Genomic DNA, 21,255 nt, shown 5'->3' with positions numbered 1-21,255 from the left:
AGGCCATCCTCCACAGCGCCACGTCTGGCTAGTCCAGTCCTGGATGGGTGAAAAAGAGGCTCTGGTTTTTTGGCATTTCTTTAAACCAATCACAATCCTCTTGGGCAGCGCTAAGCACTAAGTCTAGCTACCATTCTAGATTTACTGTGTAGAGATCTGAGGAGCAGTGAACCATAGTCCTCCGAAATCCACCGGCGTTTAGAACGCCAACAAAGAGGAAGTGGAAGGTCACAGACAGTTGGCTGAAAAGAGGGACATCCGATGGGAATCCCGGAAGTTGGAAGTCATGATTCTCGTGTGATCATAATATTCAGAGACACTTCGCGAGATTGATGTCGTAGCTTTACGAGAGGACAACTATGTTCTCTGAAATTATAAAATTTCACTGGCTACGCCGTGCGTAGTGTGTTTTGTCAGTGGTCGCATCCTCCAACTCCTCACCCCATTGCAGAGATATTTACCAAGTCTGTATGCTGCAAGTTTTTTTCATTATTTTTTTTTATGTACATTCATTTCTAATTATGCACTGCAGGGGAAGTTAAGGTCTGTTTTTCATAATTCATGTTTTGCTTACAAAGTGTAAAGACTGCAATTCTCCAGACTTCTCCCTCCACCACCCCCTCACCACCTTCTTGTTAAACTTCCAGACTGTAAAGTAGATATTTTTTTCAAGTGGAAATTGTCCTACCTTTATGATCAGCTTAAGTTTTTGTAGTTGGAACCATGAGAAAATGAGCACATTTTTGCTCCTGCAGACTGAGGAAAAAGCTGCTCAAGAAAACAGAATCTTTTTTTTTTTTTACAATTACACTTTTGGAAGGCTGTCAGCTGCTATCACTCTCAGCTTTGGCACCGTTGCTTATTTTAAGTGATTGGAGGAGGGACAGTTTCCTTCTTTTTTTGAGTGCCACGTTTGTTAAAAGCGCAGTTGAATGAAACAGAAGTGATGAAATTGGATAATCAAACATATTATACATAGACAGAAAGTCACAGCACCCCTCCCCACCACCACCACCACTACATACACACACACACACACATACACACACGTAGAACCACTTCCTGCTGTGATACATGACAGAGACAGGGGTGATTCAAGGATTTTTTAAGTGGGGTGGCTTAGAGGGTATTTTACAGTACAGCATAGAAAATCTGCTTCGAAATAAAGAGAGTATTGGATAAGATAGAACATAATATCCTCCCGCAAAATAAAACATCACATTCCTTATTAGTTCCACTTGTTTTCATTTAAAATTAATTATATACTTGAATACAATACACATGTTCGATCCAAAATGTGTACCTTTTCTGCATCAATTTGCAAATGTCTTAATTAATGTAGAGGAAATTATAATATTATAATAATATAATAATACGTTTTTATGGGAGGTTGCCCCGGCCAGTTTGGTTTATGGGGGGGGGGGGGGGGGTTGTAACCCCTGTTAATTTCGCCTATGAATGTAACAAGTAGCTGAAGCCTTAGTCTGCACTGCATCAGTTAACAATAATTTGATACAACTAAATATTAAATTAATCTTGGAATCTGGCAGAGGACTTACTTTTGTTTCCAAAATCTGTTGTCCCCATCATAATTCGTTTCTGTTTCTACACCGTCAAATACCGAAGAATGGCAAACATGCCATCCCAGAGAATGTGAGTAAAGGTATTTCCCATTTTAAAAAAAAATAGACTACATGCAAATAAAAACATAATTAACATGGGCAACCTCTAGCTCACCCAGTAAGAGTGTGCGCCCCGTGTAGTCCTGCAGCGGCCAGCCTGCGGCCCTTTACTGCTTGTCATCACCTCTCTCTCTCCCACCTTTCCCATTTATCCACTATCTCTCTGAAATAAAGGGGAAAAGCCCCAAAGAATGATCTTAAAAACATGATTAACTGGCTAATTTGTTGGCATTCAATTTACAGGCATATTTCTATCCAAATGGTGTACAAATACCAGGCAAAATGACCTAATGTTTTACCAGAATAAATTATGTTTGAGTGTTTTCCATGGAGATGAATGTGTGTGCTGGTTTTTGTCTGCTGCCATGTTCCTTTTAAATATTTGGGCTTTTTAGTGACGTGGAGCCATGTAAGGACACTGATGCTGCGTTACATTGGAAAAAAGAAGAGGAAGAAGAAAAGAGAAAAGAAAAACACAGAATAAATGGAGACAGATCTTATGCTTTTTTGAAAGAAAAAAACTGTCTCTTTTTACCGCTCCCTTTCTATATTGACTTTTTAACTGCAAGTGGGGAAAACACCTAGTTCCCACCCCACCTCCCGAAACATGCTAAAGGCTGTGCGTGGTGGATGGATTTGAGAGGGAATGCAAACGTCAAGACAAAAGAAGAAGAAATGCATGAAAATCAGCAAATTTTGATATAGAAACTTAGAAAACGGGTCAAATTTGAACCAAAGACACCAGGAGTGTTAAATGCTTTTTACATGTAGTTTTTAAATGTTTAAAATGAACCTTGTTTTCAATGCTTTGAACCCTTTTTGGGGCGCTTCGATACTTGCTAATCCTCTTTGCACATTGATCTGTAACTAATTTGGGTCTTACTATAAAGAAAGTAGAGTGTTTTCTAAACATTTTTTTATGCATTTACCCTTGAAAGGTTAAACTTTAAAAGTTATGTGAAAATGCCTTTAGACCTCAGAGGGTTAATTTGAGCCCATTCCACTTATTTTGACTACTAAGGACAAATGTTCTTGAATATTTTAGAAATAATCTTGATAGCAAGATTTATCTTGAGTGACATAAATATTTGCATTGACCCTAACAGTAGATATATATCACTTTCTTCAGAAGAAACATGTTTTAGTTCATCATTGATTTAAACGTTTTCACTACACAGGGAAGAACAGTGAAAATTAGCTTACATGTGCTGTATGTGTGATGTGTGTTGAAACACATCCAGGATGCTCGATTATAACTGGTTTACCGTGCAACAAACAGTGGTAGCGCTAGGGCTGATATTTGACACATATAACTATTCAAAGCCACAACATGTCTAAATAATTGAAAAAATACATTTGGTAGCCAATTCATGTTCAAAGTGTAAAATGATGTGACATATCTGAAATGTCATGATGTGGTCAATCATGAAAAAGGTAAAAATTCTTAATCTACTTCATTAACTAATATAATAACTGTTGTTTACACAGTGTGTCTCTGTGTACAGCAGGTCTGTTTAAATCCTGTTCTTGACAAATTGAGACAGATGAATCTAGTTGGTAAAAACACGACAAGGAGGATAATTAGTTTGCTATAACCGAGTGCATAACTTTGTGAACAACATTTGGGGGGTTGGTTACGCCTATGGCCATAACTCTTATCACTAAATGGAAAATGCAATAAAAAGCACTGTGGAACAGGTATCACTTGTCCTATCATAACAATCATAACACACTCGCAAAACGTCCCTACAAAGGCTTAACACCCTTACTCGCTAGAGTATGGAACTGGGGTAAATGACTTTGAAGCTATTGTGCGCAGTTTCTGTCTCCCACATGAGAAATTCTAAGTAATGACATCAAAAGTCTCGTTGCGTCCACATGGTACATCCGTGTGGACGATATGGACGTCATCCACACAGTTGCCAGTAGCCAAGGAGGACAAGGAAGATAAAAAAAAAAAATGATGGACTCTTTAGAAGAGGTCATTATCTTCACTCGAATTTCTGTGTGTGAAAGTTGCCGACACAATCTCCTGAACGTAGTCATACTGAGAAATACAGAGAGTTGTGTGGAGCTGATAGTCTGTATCAGCTCATTGGGCAATGCCTTGAATGTGACGGACGCTCATTAAAATCAAAAAGTTACACACTTTAAAGCTTTAAAGTCTTTTAGATGTCCAGCCAAATGAATTATAGGTAGGACACTGGAGATCCGGTAATAAGATGTTTTAGTAAGAACATGTATCTATATAAACAATAGAGCTTGAGCTCAAACTTGACTTTTTCATAGGTAAAAATTGAGGTAAAAAATAGAAACTCAATTTGAGCGTTCCAAAACAAAGTCAACGAGCAATAACTGGTGTTACTGGCATAGTTATACATGTATTAGTATGAGTCTGTGCAATACATCGTTTCTATTCATCCTCACCGTACTCATCGGTATATCTGTGTGTATATACTGTAAGGTACTTGGAAGATCCTGGTATAGTTCTATTACTTTGAAAGGACATGTTGTTGGTAATCAAGGCACCTGGTGGGGACGGAGGAAGCAAAGCAATATTATCTGTTCACCTATTCTGGTTTTGTGACTTATTGTGCTGAATGTTGTTTTACGTTTTTAATTGCTGTTTATGACTTTTAGACAAAACTTTGTATGCCAGTAACACACATATGGGATGTATTGGAAGCAGGATCTTGCTTATGTCAGTGCAAAATAAATGTATGAACATGAAGTGTGTCTGGCAAGTTATTCCCCTACTCAGCCTGTCGGCGGCCAAAAGCTGGGTTTTCAGATTACTACAGAGGTTTAAGGGTGTTCAAATTGTAAATATTACCATTATTATATTTAACTATAATTGTTTTCTCTTTCTAATAATACTTTTTGTATATTTTCTCCTATGTCTATTTATTGTGTGTTATTCTCATGTGTGTAGAATTTTCTTTTGAGCTGCTGTAACAAGGGAATTTCCCCACGGTGGGATTAATAAAGTCTAACTTCCTATCTCATATTGAATGTCTCGAAAATATCATTAACTCAGAAGACTGCTGCTTGAGTCCTCACTAAGACCAAGAAATTAGATCACATCACCCCAGTTCTTGAGTCTTCATACTGGCTTCCCGTCCCTCAAAGAATTAATCTCAAAATGCTTTTGCTGGTTTATAAATCACTACACGGTTAGGTCAAAATACATTTCTGATCTGCTACTACACTATGAACCACCAAAACCTCTCAGGTTGCTTAGGACACATCTGCTTTCTGACATCAGGGTCCGAACTAAACAGGGGAAAGCAGCGTTCAGTTTCTATGATCCACATTTCTGGAACAAACTCCCAGGAAACGGCAGATCCGCTGCAACTCTCAGTCTCTGAAATCAAAGCTGAAGACTTATCTTTTTTATGCTTTCTTTCTTTAAATAATTGTTAATTTCTTATACTGCACTGTATATTTTATTCTCGTATTTGATCTGTTTTTAATTTTTTAATTGTTTTTAACTTTTGATGATTTATGTAAAGCACTTTGAATTGCCGAAATGGGCTATACATACCATGAAGCTGGCTTGCCTTGCCTTGCCTTGCCTTGGACCAAAAACGATGTTACAGCCTGTTGGCTTTGCACGGCAGAATAGCGCTGATATGAAGTCTTTTGTGTGAAATTATTGGTGTCTGATCGTGCTTAACTTCTGAGAACAGCAGTTCAGATGAAATTGACTGTAAGGCACATGGCAGTCGGAGGATATTGTAATCTGTATTTAATCTCAGATTTTCAAAAAGGAGAATTTTTTACAATCCTTCTAACAGTGACTCTTGTACAACAACATAAATACTGTGCTTGGGGAAAAAAATAAAAAAATAAAACGAATTAATTAAAAATTAAGCAGTTTTCTTTTTTCTCTCTCTGTAAACATTGAAAAATGCAAATCAAGTCTCCTCAGTTCTCGACAAGACAACAACATCAAAATAACAACAACTGTTCCATCTGGAAGGCTTGGCCGCCTCACTATGCAAATAGTCTCTAATGGGCTCAGAGCGAAATAAAGTCTCTTTTTTATGCTTCCGTTACCTTCTCTTTTCTAATCCGTTTAATGTTGGAAGGAGTCAACAGTGCTCAGTTTTAGATCCAGTAGGGTGGAGCAGATGGGAGAGGGGGTGTGGTTGAGGCTGTGGCGAAGGGCTCCGTCCTATCAGAAGAGGCTGGTCAGTGTGGTCTGTGACGGACTCCGGCACTCGTGGACGTCCATGCCGCCCGGCACCGAGGAGAGCACGGAGGTGACGGTGGGCATGGTGGGGTTGGTCAAGTCTGTCAGGGTGGTGGGGGTGCTGGAGGGGCTCATGGAGGCGTTGGAGATCTCCGAGGCTGGGCCCGATGGCGTGCCGCCCTGCAGCGTGGAGCCGTCGGATGCCTTGTCCACCCCGCTACTCTCTTGCCGCAGTAGGTTCCTCCTGAACTTGGCCCGAGCGTTTTGGAACCAGACCTGTGGGGGAAAAAATCAATCCTGTTAATCCAGGGGGTATTATCCACTAAAGTTAGATTAATATAACTTTCCACCACAGAATTCCACACTTCCATTTACCAGGGGCTCTTAAAGGGACACTCACATTACACAAAAACTAGTTTGGACTTAGGCCGTGTTCAGACAGTCTGTGTCAGCCGTCAGACGGTCCAGCAAAGGCACCCATCATTCTATTCATTTTGAGTGGGGGTAGAGTGTTTGGGCGACGGACGGGGGGGCTGCACGGGGGACAAGCTAAAAGAATAAAACCGACTCAACTTTTGAAGAAACGCAACCAAACATTACGCTGCGTGGCCAGTCACGTAACCTTGAAATCAGACTGGTCGTGTGTTTGGAACTAACTAACAGAAAACATCACTGCCTTTATCGCTGCCACAAGAAAGTTTTTTTTTTTTAAATAATGGGGCTTTTTACCCTTTACTCAGAGTGACAGTGGTTAGACCAGAAAGGTGGTAGAGAGATGAGGCATGACACGCTGGAAAGGGCCGCAGGTTGGATTCCAACCGAGGGGGCGCATGCTCTCACTGGGTGAGCTAGAGAACCTGTTACAAGAAAGTTCTCAAAAAACTATGAGGCTCCTTTCTCTCTCTCCTGTGAAATTATGCTGCCTTTAAGTGCACTCGGAAATATCGAGATCTAAAAACGATACTAAGAAAAACATTACCTGTTAAATATAAAGTCTACTTGTACTACATCAGGGAGTTGAAGACAGGACGTCACAACAATTGGCCGTGACACCTGGCCATGCAGATACTGTAGTTTATGTTTTAGTTGTCGTCATCATTTGTGGAGCTCACAGCGATGAAAAATCTAAGTTACTAAAAAAATCTGATGTTGCCTCTTTTTCTAGACATTGTTTCCTGGTTGCTCTAGATAACCCAGACCAGTTTTCAAATGAATTATTTCTTTGGGAAAAAAGTAATTCCAATGATAACTGTTAACTGCAAAATCTGTGGATTATTTGTGGATTATTCACATTCAATTCAATTCAATTCAATTTTATTTATAGTATCAATTCATAACAAGAGTTATCTCAAGACACTATACAGATAGACCACACTCCAGAATTTACAAGGACCCAACAGTTCTAGTAGTCTCCTCCAGAGCAAGCAACAGTGCGACATAATCTTCCAGTGTGGTGAGTACCACAACAACAATTCCAATCACCTCCATTGTATTAGGCTGGAGGTAGTGGATATCTCAAAACTTAACGATATAGCATCTACAACGATACTAGAGATAAAAATAATTTTTGTAAGCTGGTCTAATTTAGTTGGTCCGAGCCTTTATCTCACCTCACCTTAGATTGACCTCACCAAGTCACAAATACCGCAACTCTTCCTACTTTGCTCAATGCTTTGTGAAACTGACCGTGGCTGTGCTTTTTGCAAATTTAAGTCCAGTAACTACAAGCTGCCCACCATTTTCTTCCTCCACCAGAACTGTGGAGGAAGATCTGGCTTGTTCACTCTATATTGTCATTTAAATTAAACCAATCAAAACCTTAGTGGCTGAGGCAACTCAGTGCCTCTACAAAATAGGCACAGGAAGGAACTTGTTTTGGTTAAACGTACACGTAGGGAGGCAAGCTCTGGAATTAAAGTCACTGTTAACTGTGTGATGAGAATTTAACTCCTAAAAAGAAGATATGACATAATTTCATTGCCAGTTCTCGCACGGAGGAGGTTCCCAAATTGAATCTATTGTACAATACCTGTCCAGAACCAAAAAAACAGCCAGACACAGTTAGAGACTAGCTAGTGGACATAGTGCAGCATTTAGCAGCTTAAGAGACAGACATTTTAATTGCGTTGGTGTTGACCAAAACAGAGCAAAAAGGAAACCATTACAGGAAGACAATTTTTTTTTTTAAATGCTATTGTTGCTCTGTACATACTAGATGTGTAAATAACCAACTTTTTACCAAACTTAAGCCAAATTACCGTTATAAGGCTAAAATATGTAACATATGTACCTTGAGCTCTGCCTTTAAGTTTCCAAAACACTGGTTAGTTCAACTTCAATACTCCACTTTCCCAAACGCAAAACATCATGTGCAAATCTAAGCAAACCTTAACCCAGTCTGTAACACATGAGGACGTTTTTTGTAACAGTTTTGGAAAACACTGAAAAATGACGTCATCCTGCTGATAGGGACGTCAGATCAGAAACCGCTCATATATGTACAAGGCAATGGTATACTATGTATGTTGTTGTTTAGTTTGCAGAACTTGAGGAGTTTTGCTAAAATGTAGGGCTAAAATATGTACGATGTTGCAATATACAACACATTTTGATGTTGCAAAACAACAAGCAGCCGGCACACAACCCTCCTCCTATTTGCTGTTAGTTAAGAGCAGACAGCAAAAAGCATCCCCTTGTCAGTTTGCAGATGTTCAGACTGGAGTCAAGGATGAAATAACTCTTAAAAACAAAATGCTAGGGCATTCTACAGTGGACAAAAGATTTTAAAATCATTGACTTTTTATGGCTCGCCATAGAAAATAAAAGCCAGTGGTAGCCACAGAAAAAAAACATTTCTTTTATTTTTGCACATGAAAATAGAGATTGTTGGCTTCCTGTTCTCACGCATACTGTAAGAATATAATAAGGGACCTGTGTACAGTGTATATAACCATAAAAGCAGCTATAAGTTCACTCATTATTCTCATATTTGCAATCGCAATGAAATTAATGGCTTCTTCCTTATTTTACTGAGGACACTTGAGTGTCAGGGTAAGGTTTAGCCCTACTGTTAATATATTTTTTTTAGTTCTTTAATTACATTTTCTTTTTGCACTTTATCTTCGCTCTCTTTTTCAATAACAAAAAGCTGTATCTGTGATGTGGCGAGTCTGTGCTGAGCCGAGTGTTGGAGCATGTTAGTACTGGAATGACGGAGCCATGGGAAACAGGCGGAGGGGAGATGCACTTCAGCTGGAATAACAGGCATTAGAACTCCAACGCATCAAAGCAAAACGACTGCTTTGTTTTCTGCAAGCGTTAATTAAAGCAGCGGGATGATGTTTTTTTTTTTCTTCCTTCTCAGAAAAAAATTTGATTCAGAAAACCTTTTTGTCTCATTTTTCTTCTTCTCAGTCCCCCAGATAATATGCTGTCGTCTTTTGTGGAAATCATACGCTCTGTTGTGCTTCTTCTTTCTTGGTGTGTACTACAGAGCTTTTTTTGTTTTTCATCCCTCAGTCCTCACCGTAACATCACATCGTCCATTGAAATAGACTGCATTTTGTTTTTTTGTGGCTTTGTTTTTCATTTCCAGGTAATTTTTGCTTTCTAATATGAACAACACATTGACTTTTAACAGCTTTTTTTTTCCTTGAGGAAATTAAAAAAAACTACTTATTTTCAATGCAGCTTTTAAAATTAATTTGCTATTTTTTGGACCGTGTGTTCGTTTAAATAGGGGGGAAGGAAAGAAAACAAAGCAAATAGAATACCTTTCTGGTTATGTTCAGCTTGTTTGCAGTTTCCTTAAAGTCATCCAAGAATTTCACTGAACTGAACAACAGCACTATCGTAAAATAAAGCAGCGGATTTGGCTTTGTTCAGGAAAACCTCACTTCATATATTTTACAATTGGAAGCAGTTTGATTTTCATTGGAAATAAATGACATTCCTTCACGCTTGTTGGCATTTGTCTCCCTCTCCCCTGAGTGAAGGAAAGCGTGCTCTCATCTGAAGTGAAAGGATGTTGTGGTTACCTGTAGGGCTGTGACGATACATCGATCCGGATCGATATATCCATTCAAAGATCCACGTCCAGTATTATCGATGCAAAGCTAAAATATCCATTGATGTTGTTTGTAAGATTCCTCTTTACTTCAGAGTTCCATCTTATAGTTATGCATTTTTTAAAAGGAATAGTTTGTGTTTTCATTTATACGCCAGGTGTTGAGTTATAAAACTGACAAATCATGTTTATTTTCTTTTTTGAGTTGATCTAAATGGAACTGTGTTAAATTTGGCATATGGTATTGTCTTGTGTCGATCGCAGGTTAATGAATCGCATTGAATCCAAACTGTAAGGTGACAGACTGTGACCTTTGTGCTGTCCTCGGGTCAAATTTCATCCGTTTTCAAAAAGATTTGTATCAGAAATGTGGTTTTCTTGGACCCGAAATGCTCAGAAATAACATGGATACATGGATGTGTTGTACGAAACCCATGCAACGTTCTTTGCAAGTACATTTTATGAAAATTTTTATTGAATTTAGGGTGTTTTTTTACAATTTTATAGCATTTAACAAAAAATGTTTCAATGGTTTCAAACTTTGATATAAACCAGTTAGTAAACCATGCAACATCCTCTGATCTTAGCTATAAGTCAAAATCATTCATTATTTTTAATTGATAAATTAGGTCATATTTCATATAAATTAGGCTACTTGACCATAAATAAAAAAGGGTTGAAAAAGTAACAAAAACAATTTTCAAAAGTGGCAGAAGTGTAAAAAAAAGCAACAAAAACACTGGAAAAGAAAGGACAACAAGTTCATGGTAGACGGGGAAGACAACAGGGTTAAGATATCAGCAAATATTGTCTTGTTGTCCAACAAATCAACATTATGTTGTATAATGATAAAGCTCACACTCTTACCTGTAAGACCCGCTTGGTGAGGCCCGTCTTCTGGGCAAGTTGTTTGAGGTCCTTTGCGTCTGGGTTGTGGTTAATGGCGAAGTAGGACTTCATGGTCCTCAGCTGGTGGTGCTTGAAGGACGTGCGCATGCGCTTGGTCTTCTGACTGGAGCTGTACTGGGAGTCCCGGTCCATGGACTCGCCGTCGTTCTCGTTACAGCTCAGCGCTGCGGGCCAACAGGGGAGAAGAGCCGGTTAGACAGAGGGAACACGGATCTAAGCGCTAATGTCAGAGACGTTATCTAATATCGCAAGTTCTAGTACCGTTATATTTTGAGTGACAACACTGTATTAATACACAGACGCCAAGTATTAATCTATTATTATCTATGTGTTGATGTGGTATATGTCTTGACAGTCCCATTTTGTGGCAACAAAATTGAAGTGAGATGAACAAACAGAGAAATGTATCTTTTTTAGATGAAAACAGATGTTGAAAAAGGAAAGATTGGGAAAGATTTGAAGTTGGAACAAAGGTAATAATTTGCAATATATTGCGGAATATTGCAATTTGTTTAATTTTGCAATAATATTGTATCGTGACATGAGTATCGCATTGTTATCGTGTTAGCAAACAGCTTTTTTAACGTGTCAGCGTGGCGTTTCAGTGGCGTCGTTTGATTTATGTTTTATTGGAAAGATGAATGAAACTTAACCTAAGATGAAATGAACTATACTTAGTAAACCCTGTGCTACAACGAATATGCACTGTCATTTAATAAATGGGTCATATAGATCTGTTTACTCCTTCACTTCTGATCAAACACTGTAGAACAGCGGTCTTCTATGTTTATTTAAGCCAAGGACCCCTGAACTGAAAGAAAGACGGAGCAATGGTCCCCTATGTTGTTTCAAAATAAATTGCCTATTAAACTGGGTCTACGATAGCATGTAAGGCGGCCTAAAGCCTTTATACCTTTATAGAGCATAAACTAAGCTATTTAAATAATAACTGAGCATGATTTACTTCTATTTCTATTTGATTAAAATCATGTTTTAGTGTTAAACATACATGTGTCACACTGACTCCTTATCTGTGGATGGCTGCCTAGTGACTACATTACCTAGGGCCAATAAGCCTTTCATTAACGCTTTCTTTTCACAAATAGATGATAGCTGTTACTAGTAATACGGATTCATGTTCAGACATTTTACTTTTTGAAAAATTTATAATTTTGTGGCCCCCTGCAGAAACTCTGGGAACACCCAAGGGATCCCCGACCCCCTGTTGAAGATCTGTGCTGTATGCTTTGTGAACCCATTTTTGTTTTTTAAGATTATTTTTGAAGCATTTGAGGCCTTTATTACATAGGACAGCTGAGGAAAGGGGGAGTGAGAGAGGGAATTGATTTCAGTCGGAATTGAACCTGCGGCCGCTGTCTATATTTGCTACTGGCAGCGGCAAGTATAGAGCCTCTGTACACAGGGTGCACGCTCAACTAGGTGAAGTCCCCAAGTGCCCCCAACTCAATTGAGACCCAAAATTCTCATGGCCCAAGTAGTCAATGAGTATTCAATTTTTCAGAACACAGTCGTGGCCCCAAATGCATCGTATACATATGATATCTGGTGAATAGTCAAAAAACTGTCATATGACACCTCATGGCATTGCTTGACAACTGTATATTGAGCGGGTGAGGCAGGCAAATACTGAGAGGCAACATATCAAATATGGAATTTCAAAGAGGAAAAATATCCAATTGAAAGAAAGAAGGAAAGAAAGAAAGAAAGAAAGAGAGAAAGAAAGAAAGAAAGACAAATCAATGGAATTTTAGGCTGCAATTAAAAAATTAAGGATTTTTTTTGATATTGTAAATCTTGCTTTATAACATAAAACCTGTTGTAATTTCAATCAATAAAATCAATCTGATTTCAATTTCCTGACCTAACAGCTGTTTCCTCCAGCTGCACCTCGTCTGTCCGCCTGTCTGCCTGTCCGCCTGTCTGTCCGCCTGTCTGTCTGTCTAACTGCCTCTGTCTACATGTCTTATCTATCCAAGGAGCAAGTACTAGCCTGGTTTCAGCACACACACACATACACAAACACACACACACAAAACAGCAACAACAACACACATGTATGTGTCCCAGTCTGCAAATTTCTTGGCAATACTCAAAGTGTTGCTGCATGCATAACAGTTCGTGTTCAATATCAGAACGCAAATGATGAATATGAAGTGAGTGAAAACCATCAGAATAACACTTTACTTAATTAGCCAATACACACCAGGCTGAACAAATGCTGCTTTCTGGCCAAAGCATATGCGTTTTTAACAAAAAGCAGCCTGTTTTCCTGCTTGTCTCTCGATCCTCACACTGAACGTCTTGTTCACAGCGTTGAAGGCATCTGAGAGCTGCATGCAGCTGCAGCTCGCCACATGTTCTCATGTCAGTGCTCAGGTGAAGCTGGGGATGTTGTTTCTGGCTGGAAACAGAAGAGGGCGCACTGTCTCTACACTCTCCCTCTGATTCTGTTTCCAGCAATTAAGTCCATCAATAATAGGTGAAACAAAGCACTTTCACTTGTATCATTAATTCCAATGGTTTCAAAAAACAAACATAAAATTAAAAGTGGTATCTTAAAATGACTAATGTTTCCTTTTTCAAAGAAGAACCACTTGATCCAGGTGAGGAATGAAAAGGAAAGAAGCCAATTTGCATCGGTAACTATAGTAGGAGGACTTGTTGAAGCCTATTTAAACTTAACTGACTGTGGAGAAGTTTAGAAATATGACAGTCCACTAAACTGGCTCCTTTGTTTAGTCTGTAATCAACTTTCTTTTTTTATGTGAACGTTACAATTAAATGTAAAGTACAAAGTCAAAGGATCAGATAATGTGATAGTTCTATCGTTCCAAAGTTCTTGTGTTTCCCCTGCTCTCTGTTCCAGTGAATAACTCATCACATCACATTCTTCTCGCTGGTGCACACCCTGTTTGACCCATGCAAAAAGGTTTCAGTAGTGTGTGTGTGTGTGTGTGTGTGTGTGTGTGTGTGTCAGGAGGGGGGTCTCTGTAGATGTCTATGGAGTCTGACAAGTGGATAAGGGCGAAAGCAAGAGCCAGAACATCCAAAAACTTTCTTCTTTTTTTTATAACAGGTTGGCTAAACTGAAACACGACTACAAACCACCAACAACTCGAAATGATTACGTGCAAGATTTTCATGGAGAAAAATCTCGGCTGCATGTGAGGTTCTTGTTTTTTATGATATCATGATATATTGTTAGACGGTTGCAGCTCAGTCGCCTGATGAAATCTATAAGAAGCTATGTGACTATCTCATCCACATATCTGACACACTGGAGCTAAAAGCTGTTTGTAATAACTGTAACTAGGGCTGATTTTATTCATGTTAGAGGCCTGACTTAATTGACAAACCTTCCCACCGTAAATCACTTTTTTTCTTCGCCCATTTAACATTGTGTTACACTTCTCTTGTTATTAAGAGAGCCGGCTTGTTTTTGTCCTGCCTGACCCAATACTGGGTGCTTTTCTCTTTGTGTAATAGTTGGTATTCAGGTTTATTCATGCACATTATCTGGCCTCAACATGAACATGCTGCTGTTGTTTCAGTCACAAAGTGTTAGCTCAATAAAAAATTAAATAAAATACACATATAGACTATATATCTAAACAGTTAGGACAGAACCATAAGAAAGACACTAACTTCCAGCAGGGAGATTACAAGACATTTAAGACAAAATTCTATCCAAATGCAATAAAAAACATAAAACTTAATTATTTAGCAAAATACATCTCTTTAGGGATGTTAAAAGCAGGCTATATTATAGTGACACTATGACGTGTTGATAACTAAGCCCACCGTTAGTTTAGTGTGGTAAAGTTATGATAATAACTCATTATAAACTCCCTACAGTAGTATTATGTATAAGAAACCGCAGGGAATAGGAAAAATAAAGTTTCCTATAATAAAGACATTAGAGGGAATAGCAAAGACACAATATGAGCCCCTATAGGAATGTTTCACAGATTCATTAATGAAGCCTGTCGGTCCTGATCAGCCCGTAATCACGCTGAGTGGCTGAGAGCGATTATGTTTTTTCTTTTAAATTTTTTACTTTAAAAAATGGCTTTTTTCAACTTTTTAGATGGAAAATCGTATTTTTTTTGTTTTTTTTAGGTAAATTCAGCATCAAACCAGGAAAAAAACACGAAATATATATTTATCGTTAATTATATGTAGGCCTTTTTCTTAACCCTGTACACCTATTATAAACCGCAACCCCCTTTAGGGCAAAAGGTGACTGGCGATCCTTGTTTCTGAAAACTTTTTTCTACGTTTTAGATCTAAAATCAGTATTTGTTATTGAAGTAGGTAAAATCAGCATCAAACCAGGATAAAGCACGACATGTAGTTTACATTAATCATATGGAGGTCTATTCTATAAAACCTCTATGACTTTCTCCTAACCCTGCACACCTTTGATTACCCACAACACCCTACTGGTGAATAGGTGATGCTCCCAGATTGTGAACGTGTTTCTTACCTGCGTTATAAGCTGCCAGCTCGGCCCCCGGCCCGGGGCTTTTCCTCTTCCTGGGCCGGCCTTTCTGCACTGTCCCCACGCCGTTGAAGTAGGATAGTCCGAGCGTGTTGGCCGGGCCGAGGCCTTTGTGCGGGACAACGTCCGCGTGGTTAAAATGTGTCTGATATTCTCCCTGGATGAGAGTCTCAAAGTGCAGCCGGCAGTACACCAGACTGTCCTTCATGCCAAAGTGGTCCCCGGTGGTGAGCATCTTGCTGCAGCTTGTGCACGTGAAGCAGTTGAGGTGGTAGACCAGGTCCCGGGCCCGCATCACCATCTCCGACGCGGAGATCCCCAGGTGGCACCGAGCGCATCTCTGCACCGAAAATCTTCTGCGGACAACACAGAAACCTCATCAGGGCTGGACACGCAGCCTGGCAGCCCAGCAGCAGGGTTTAATGTGCAGTGGGCAGGCTGGTGCATGGCCTACACCGGCTGGCAGTAGGCTAGTGTAACTATCTACTAGGCCTACTACTAGTCTAAATGTTGAGGTATTTGTTCTTTCTTTTCATGCCACTTACTAGTACTTCTACTCCGCTACATCTCAGAGAGAAATATATTCTACTTTTACTCCACTACATTCATCTGACAGCTTTAGTTACTTTACAATGAAGATTTCTGCACACAAAACACGTGCAGTTTATGAAATTTGAGGTTTTATAATGAATGAATCTAGCCAACAATATGTAATAATACGTTTTCCTGACGATGCATTTATAGAATACTTTAACTTAATGAACGTCTTCAATGCATGATTTTGACTTCTAACAGAGTTATTTTACAGTTTGGTATCAGTAGGCTACTTTAACTTTACTATTACAGACGTCATCACTATGTGGCGATATTGGAAATTAATAGAATATTGATATTGAACCGATGGTTAAGAGTTCAAACAAAAGCTGGACAAGAAAATTTTTGTTATTTGTAATTTTCTAATTGAAGAATAATACACAGCCGATGTTTCCCAGAGCCTCCCTGTGTGTGTGTGTGTGTGTGTGTGTGTGTGTGTGTGTGTGTGTGGGTGGGGGGGGGGGGGGGGTAGTCATACTGCCCTAGAGAGCTGCTACTAAAAGTAACTATTTCATTACCTGGGTTTTCAGTGCGGGGTGTAATATTACGGGATGAATGTGCTGTCTATAGGCACTGTACTCTGCTGAGAGAATTACAGGCCAACGATGGGCTCTCTGGCTAAAATGGAGGCCTACAATGGGATTTGTTATTATTGTGAAATTGGCACAAAACATCAGCTGTCATCAGTGCAAAAAGGCCAGCATCAGTTTTTACAAACCTTTATTATTAGGATAGAAGCTGTGAGAAAGAAAAGCATCTATAACTTGTGATTTTTCTTTTTTATAAAACCTTTTTTTAACAAAAGGAAGAAAATCCGATTTTTGCTTTAACATTATTATTTTTTAAATATTCCATCCGTAGTCATGTGTTGTATTACTTTAACTTAACTTTAAAATATACTGTAAATAGAGAGTGTCTTTCCCAGCCATATTTACCATATTTTGAAACACACATTTTACTCCATGAATCGTAAATATTGACTACGGAAGAGGATAAGGGCCACATGTGGAGAAATTGTTTTTATATGAATTTTGAGAACACAGCCGGAACTCTTCTTTGAATTGTGACATTTAAACTCGGAACTCAATCACATGTTTGCCTGAGATTTAGGGAGTTTAAAGTCCCTCCGCGGGGAGAATGAAGCGCCATGTTCCACGTGTGTCCCTTACACTTTAAAGTTAAGAAGTCATGACTCTGGAGGGGAATACAACTCCAAATTCTTTTATTCTCACAATTCTGACTTTAAACTCAGAACTCCAATACATGCTCCATATGCGTCCTAATAAGACTCCAAACTTTAAAGGCAGAATTGTGAGAATATTGTAACATTATTCTCACGTGTCTCTAGGACTTAAAAGTCCTAATCCTGGCGGGGGGGGGGGGGGGGGGGGGGGGGGGGGGGGGGTGTAGTCAGAATTCTAAGAATGAAGTACTTTTTCCACAATGGCCCTAATCCTCTTCCCTAGTTTACCGTCCCATAAAGATCCCAACCAGCGGTGCATGGTGCACGGTGCACGGTCCAAGGGGCTGGCCTGTGCACGCGCTCCTACCTGTAGTAGTCCTCCTTGCAGTAGATGCTTCCGTCTTTGCTGAAGCAGGTGAGCTCCGACTCCAGGTTGAGTTTGCATTCGCAGCACTTGAGGCAGCGCATGTGCCACTGTTTGTCCACGGCCAGCAGGTAGTAGCGGTCCGCGATCTTCCGACCGCAGCCCGCGCACAGAGCCACGCGCTCGCTGGCCATACACGGCATGGACTGCGGGTCAGGACACAGAGTCAGGACAGGATGGAGGATTGGAAGGAGAGAAAAACAAGACTCAGTACAAGGACCGTAAACGCCATCCTGATAGCCTAACGTGTAGTCATGCTAACGTGGGAATAAAGAGGAAATGAAATCCTGTCAGAGACGAGCCGGTTCGCTTTATATCTTCCAAATATTCCAAGAGGGTCCTCGGATCCAGCCTGGCTGAACAGGGGCCTCGGCCACAACTCACATACGGGGCTGATTTTAGAAATATTATTAAGACATGTTGTAGGACTATTAAAAAAAGTATTTTCCTCTAAACAACCTTGATAAAAGGCCTACCAGACATTAAGATATTAAATTAAATCCAGTAAGGTCACTCCTAAAATTTAAAAAAATAACAACATCTATATATATATATATATATATATATATATGATTCTGCTGCCACAAGGCACGATACCATTATAATAATTCTGGCATTGCCATTATACAGCAGCAGATTAAAAGAAAACCAAAACACAAAGTCAAGTGACTTTACGTAATGTTAGGTTGTAGGAGAGCCATTTGCATGCCATGTTATGGAAATTGTAGTGTTATTTTTTTGGACATGAGTGTGATCTGAGCTGTTATTTCCCCCCCTTAAAATAGTAACAATGTTGATTAAATGTAGGCCTACAATAACACACACACACACACACACACACACACACACACGGGTTTGTAGCACGGGACTGTCATTAAATGTTAGTTTCCACAAGGCCGGCGAAATAGACACATGCACGTGCGCACACGCACGCCTCCCACAAATAATTTGCAAACGGAGATGGAATCCGAAATTAGGATTTTTTTTATATCCATCCCCATATGCTCTCGTTTTTTTCGGTTCAGAACGATAACAGAAGTCCCTGACCATCATGATGTATGATGTGTGATTTATGATGCATGTATCTGTAACTATGTAACACTATCAGGCTATAGTTATGTAGCTAGAGCCTGATAGTGTTTACAAAATGGAGACAACGGAAAATAAAAGAATCTGACGCTACTTGTCGTTTTATTCGAATAAGAATAAAAACTTTTAGCTGGGTTTGACTGGCAGTGTTTGTGCTACAATTTGCCTGTGCATAAAATATCTTTTATTTTTTGGTTTATGGAACATTGGATATAGACAATGTGCTGTCAATGTTTAACGCTGTGTTTTGAACGCATCATATAAATGGCACATTTAAATAGGCTTAACATATTGCAAGGTTTTAAAACAAATTATTAAAAGTAATTTTTTTGTTTTGTTTAACAATTGTGTAGCTTTGCTCAGCTCTGGCTCAGTTTATCTGAAGCTTCGCTGGCACTAGAAGAAGTTTTGGAGTGAAAGAGACAAGGGGCTGAAGAAATCCCAATGTCAGGGCCTTGTTGGAGCAAGTTTGGGACGCGTTAAAAAGCAAACAACGACAAAAAAAATAAGAATGAACTGATATTTGTTTGCCAGTTTTTCCCAATGTGAATTCAAGTTCTTTTTTTAAAAACGTTCAGTGAAATAAAGCGCTTGGAGCTGTGAGAGAGCAGCCGCTGTCACATGTGTTCCAGGCTGCCATGCTGCCTAACAGGGCCAAGTGAATGTCTCCTACCGTCTCCGATTCCCCCATATCGATGGCCGAGCTGATGGCTGCTGACTCGCTCTTTCCTCTCCGGTCCATTTCTTCCACCACACCGTGCACGTCGCCTCCAGGGAGGCCATGGAAGAGCATCGTTGCAGCAGAGGGGAGGATGTTATAACTGTTCTCTTCGGATCTGCAAGCCAAGATGTCCATGAGAGGCAAAACCCTGCGCACTAACGCCACTCAAAACACTCGCTTTTTCTTTTCTTTTTCTTTTTTAAGGGTTTTTTTCCTCACTTGCCGTGACAAGTGAAAAATCCAGATCAGGGCAGGAAAAAATATGAGGGGAAAATTGGACACGTGTTCTCCACACTACGTCTCATCTGCCAATGGAAACCGTCATCCGAATCTCTGCAGCTCTCATTATCAATAAGCTATGATTAATTCAGAAACAACCGCGGCGATTTCTCTTCTCTTTTTCTGGAAATCAAACTTGTCTGTCGGTGTCGGGTAAGATGTTTCTGTCTTATCACCAATCTCTCTTTCTATATTTTCTTTTCCATTCACGATGAATAAACATACCAACTAAGGAAGCCCCGCTGCATGGGTCTCTCCGCGCCGATGCCTCCTCCTCGCCGGGAGAATCTTTTTTTTTTTTTTTCAGGATTTCGACAGTCTGCAAGTCATTGGCCAAATTCTCCCCCTTTTTTCTTTCTTTCTTTCTGCAAAAAACAAGTAGGCCTAACTGTGTACAACTCGCACAGCCAAAAGCCGGGCAGCAGCAACCGCCTTCTAACGCATCACACAGTCAGAAAGAACAAAATCAACAAAAAAAGATATGTCCAAAAAAAAAGCTGACAGGGAGCCTGTGAGAAAGGCTTCCTCCCCTTCCTTCAGGTTCAACAGTCCAAGTTGATGCTTGCAAGCAGCTGATTTATGTCGCTCAAACTACTTTTGCTTTTGCAGCGAGAGAGAGAGAGAGAGAGAGAGAGAGAGAGAGAGAAGGAGAGAGAGAGAGAGAGATAAAAATAGAAAACACCTTTTGCTTTATAGAATCCCGCTGGAGGTTCTTGGAGAAGCCGTTTTTCCTTTACAGTAGTCGGTTTGGTTAATGTGTTGTCTTTTGCCAAGAAGGCTGCATGCATGTGCGTAACAGCCGAAGAGGAGGAGTTGGCTTTTTACGTTGACTGATGATAGGCGAGTTTTCGCTGGCCCCCCAAAACCGCCGTGCCTCCTTCTCAGGTCCCGGTTGGACTCTCCGCTCCTTATCAACGGGGCCCTGTTGCGTCACGACGCACCATTAATGTTCATTGGCTGTTCCGCCGCCACCGAATTGCTCTTGCTGTACTTTTTAACCGAGCGGTCTGGGGAGGGGGGGGGAGAAGCCCCTCTGTCTCCTTTACGCACGGACCACCGGCCAACCTTTCTCTGTCTGCCCCTCTGTCTGTCTCTCTGTCCGGGGCTGCAGTTTGGATGGTCTGATTTTAAAGAGAGAGAAGAAGAGAGTTTCGGTCTTCAGAGGTGTTGGAGCTGTCTGCGTGCTGTGCGCACTGAGGGGAGTCCGCTGGGACTTTCACCCAGGCGACGCACAGAGAGAGTTCCACATTGTTGCTGCCGCAGCCTCCCCATGGCCCCGGGAGGCTGTGCACAGAACCTGCGGGGCTCCAACAACTCCATCAGGTCTCACCAAATCAGCCATGAAAGAAACAACCACACAGCGTTTTCATTTGTTTTTATGTGATGTTTTTTTTTTTGGTTTTAATTTTTTAAATTGTTATTAAAAAATGACAAATACACAATAAACAATACAAACACACAAACAACCTTTGACACATGTAATTTCACATTTTCACATTGTATTAAAAATATAAATCTTTATTTAACTGAGACACAATGCTTTATTTTGCTAAAAATAATAATTGGTGGCAAGATCGAAAAGCAAGGGCCC

At 40.0% G+C, this 21,255-nt stretch overlaps 1 protein-coding gene across 2 annotated transcripts; it reads right to left on the bottom strand.

Annotated features, from left to right (window-relative positions):
- Window positions 1–5,413: 5,413 nt before the first annotated feature.
- On the bottom strand, window positions 5,414–20,651 carry lhx2b (LIM homeobox 2b). 2 transcript variants are annotated; one of them, XM_034871556.1, is made up of 5 exons: window positions 19,338–20,651; window positions 17,519–17,721; window positions 15,360–15,727; window positions 10,811–11,016; window positions 5,414–6,153 (listed from the first exon to the last, which is right to left on the bottom strand). In XM_034871556.1, the coding sequence occupies exons 1-5, from the start codon at window positions 19,518–19,520 to the stop codon at window positions 5,863–5,865; spliced, it is 1,251 nt and encodes a 416-aa protein (XP_034727447.1). In that variant the 5' UTR covers window positions 19,521–20,651; the 3' UTR covers window positions 5,414–5,862. The 2 variants fall into 2 exon arrangements, with proteins under 2 accessions (XP_034727447.1, XP_034727446.1); XM_034871555.1 differs by having other exon boundaries at window positions 15,360–15,730; window positions 19,338–20,650.
- Window positions 20,652–21,255: the final 604 nt, after the last annotated feature.

The sequence above is a fragment of the Etheostoma cragini genome, chromosome 5, assembly GCF_013103735.1.
Source record: "Etheostoma cragini isolate CJK2018 chromosome 5, CSU_Ecrag_1.0, whole genome shotgun sequence".
NCBI lineage: Eukaryota > Metazoa > Chordata > Actinopteri > Perciformes > Percidae > Etheostoma > Etheostoma cragini.
Note: the sequence above shows the minus strand (reverse complement) of the source record. Positions and strands in the feature narration are given on the sequence as shown.

Excerpts from the sequence above, each read along its gene's own strand:
- lhx2b (XM_034871555.1), bottom strand. The coding sequence starts at position 19,520 with ATGGACATCTTGGCTTGCAGATCCGAAGAGAACAGTTATAACATCCTC. Across the intron at positions 17,722-19,337 it reads ATATGGGGGAATCGGAGACG|TCCATGCCGTGTATGGCCAG; the intron begins GTAGGAGACATT and ends CCTGACCCGCAG. Across the intron at positions 6,154-10,810 it reads TCACCAAGCGGGTCTTACAG|GTCTGGTTCCAAAACGCTCG; the intron begins GTAAGAGTGTGA and ends TTTCCCCCACAG.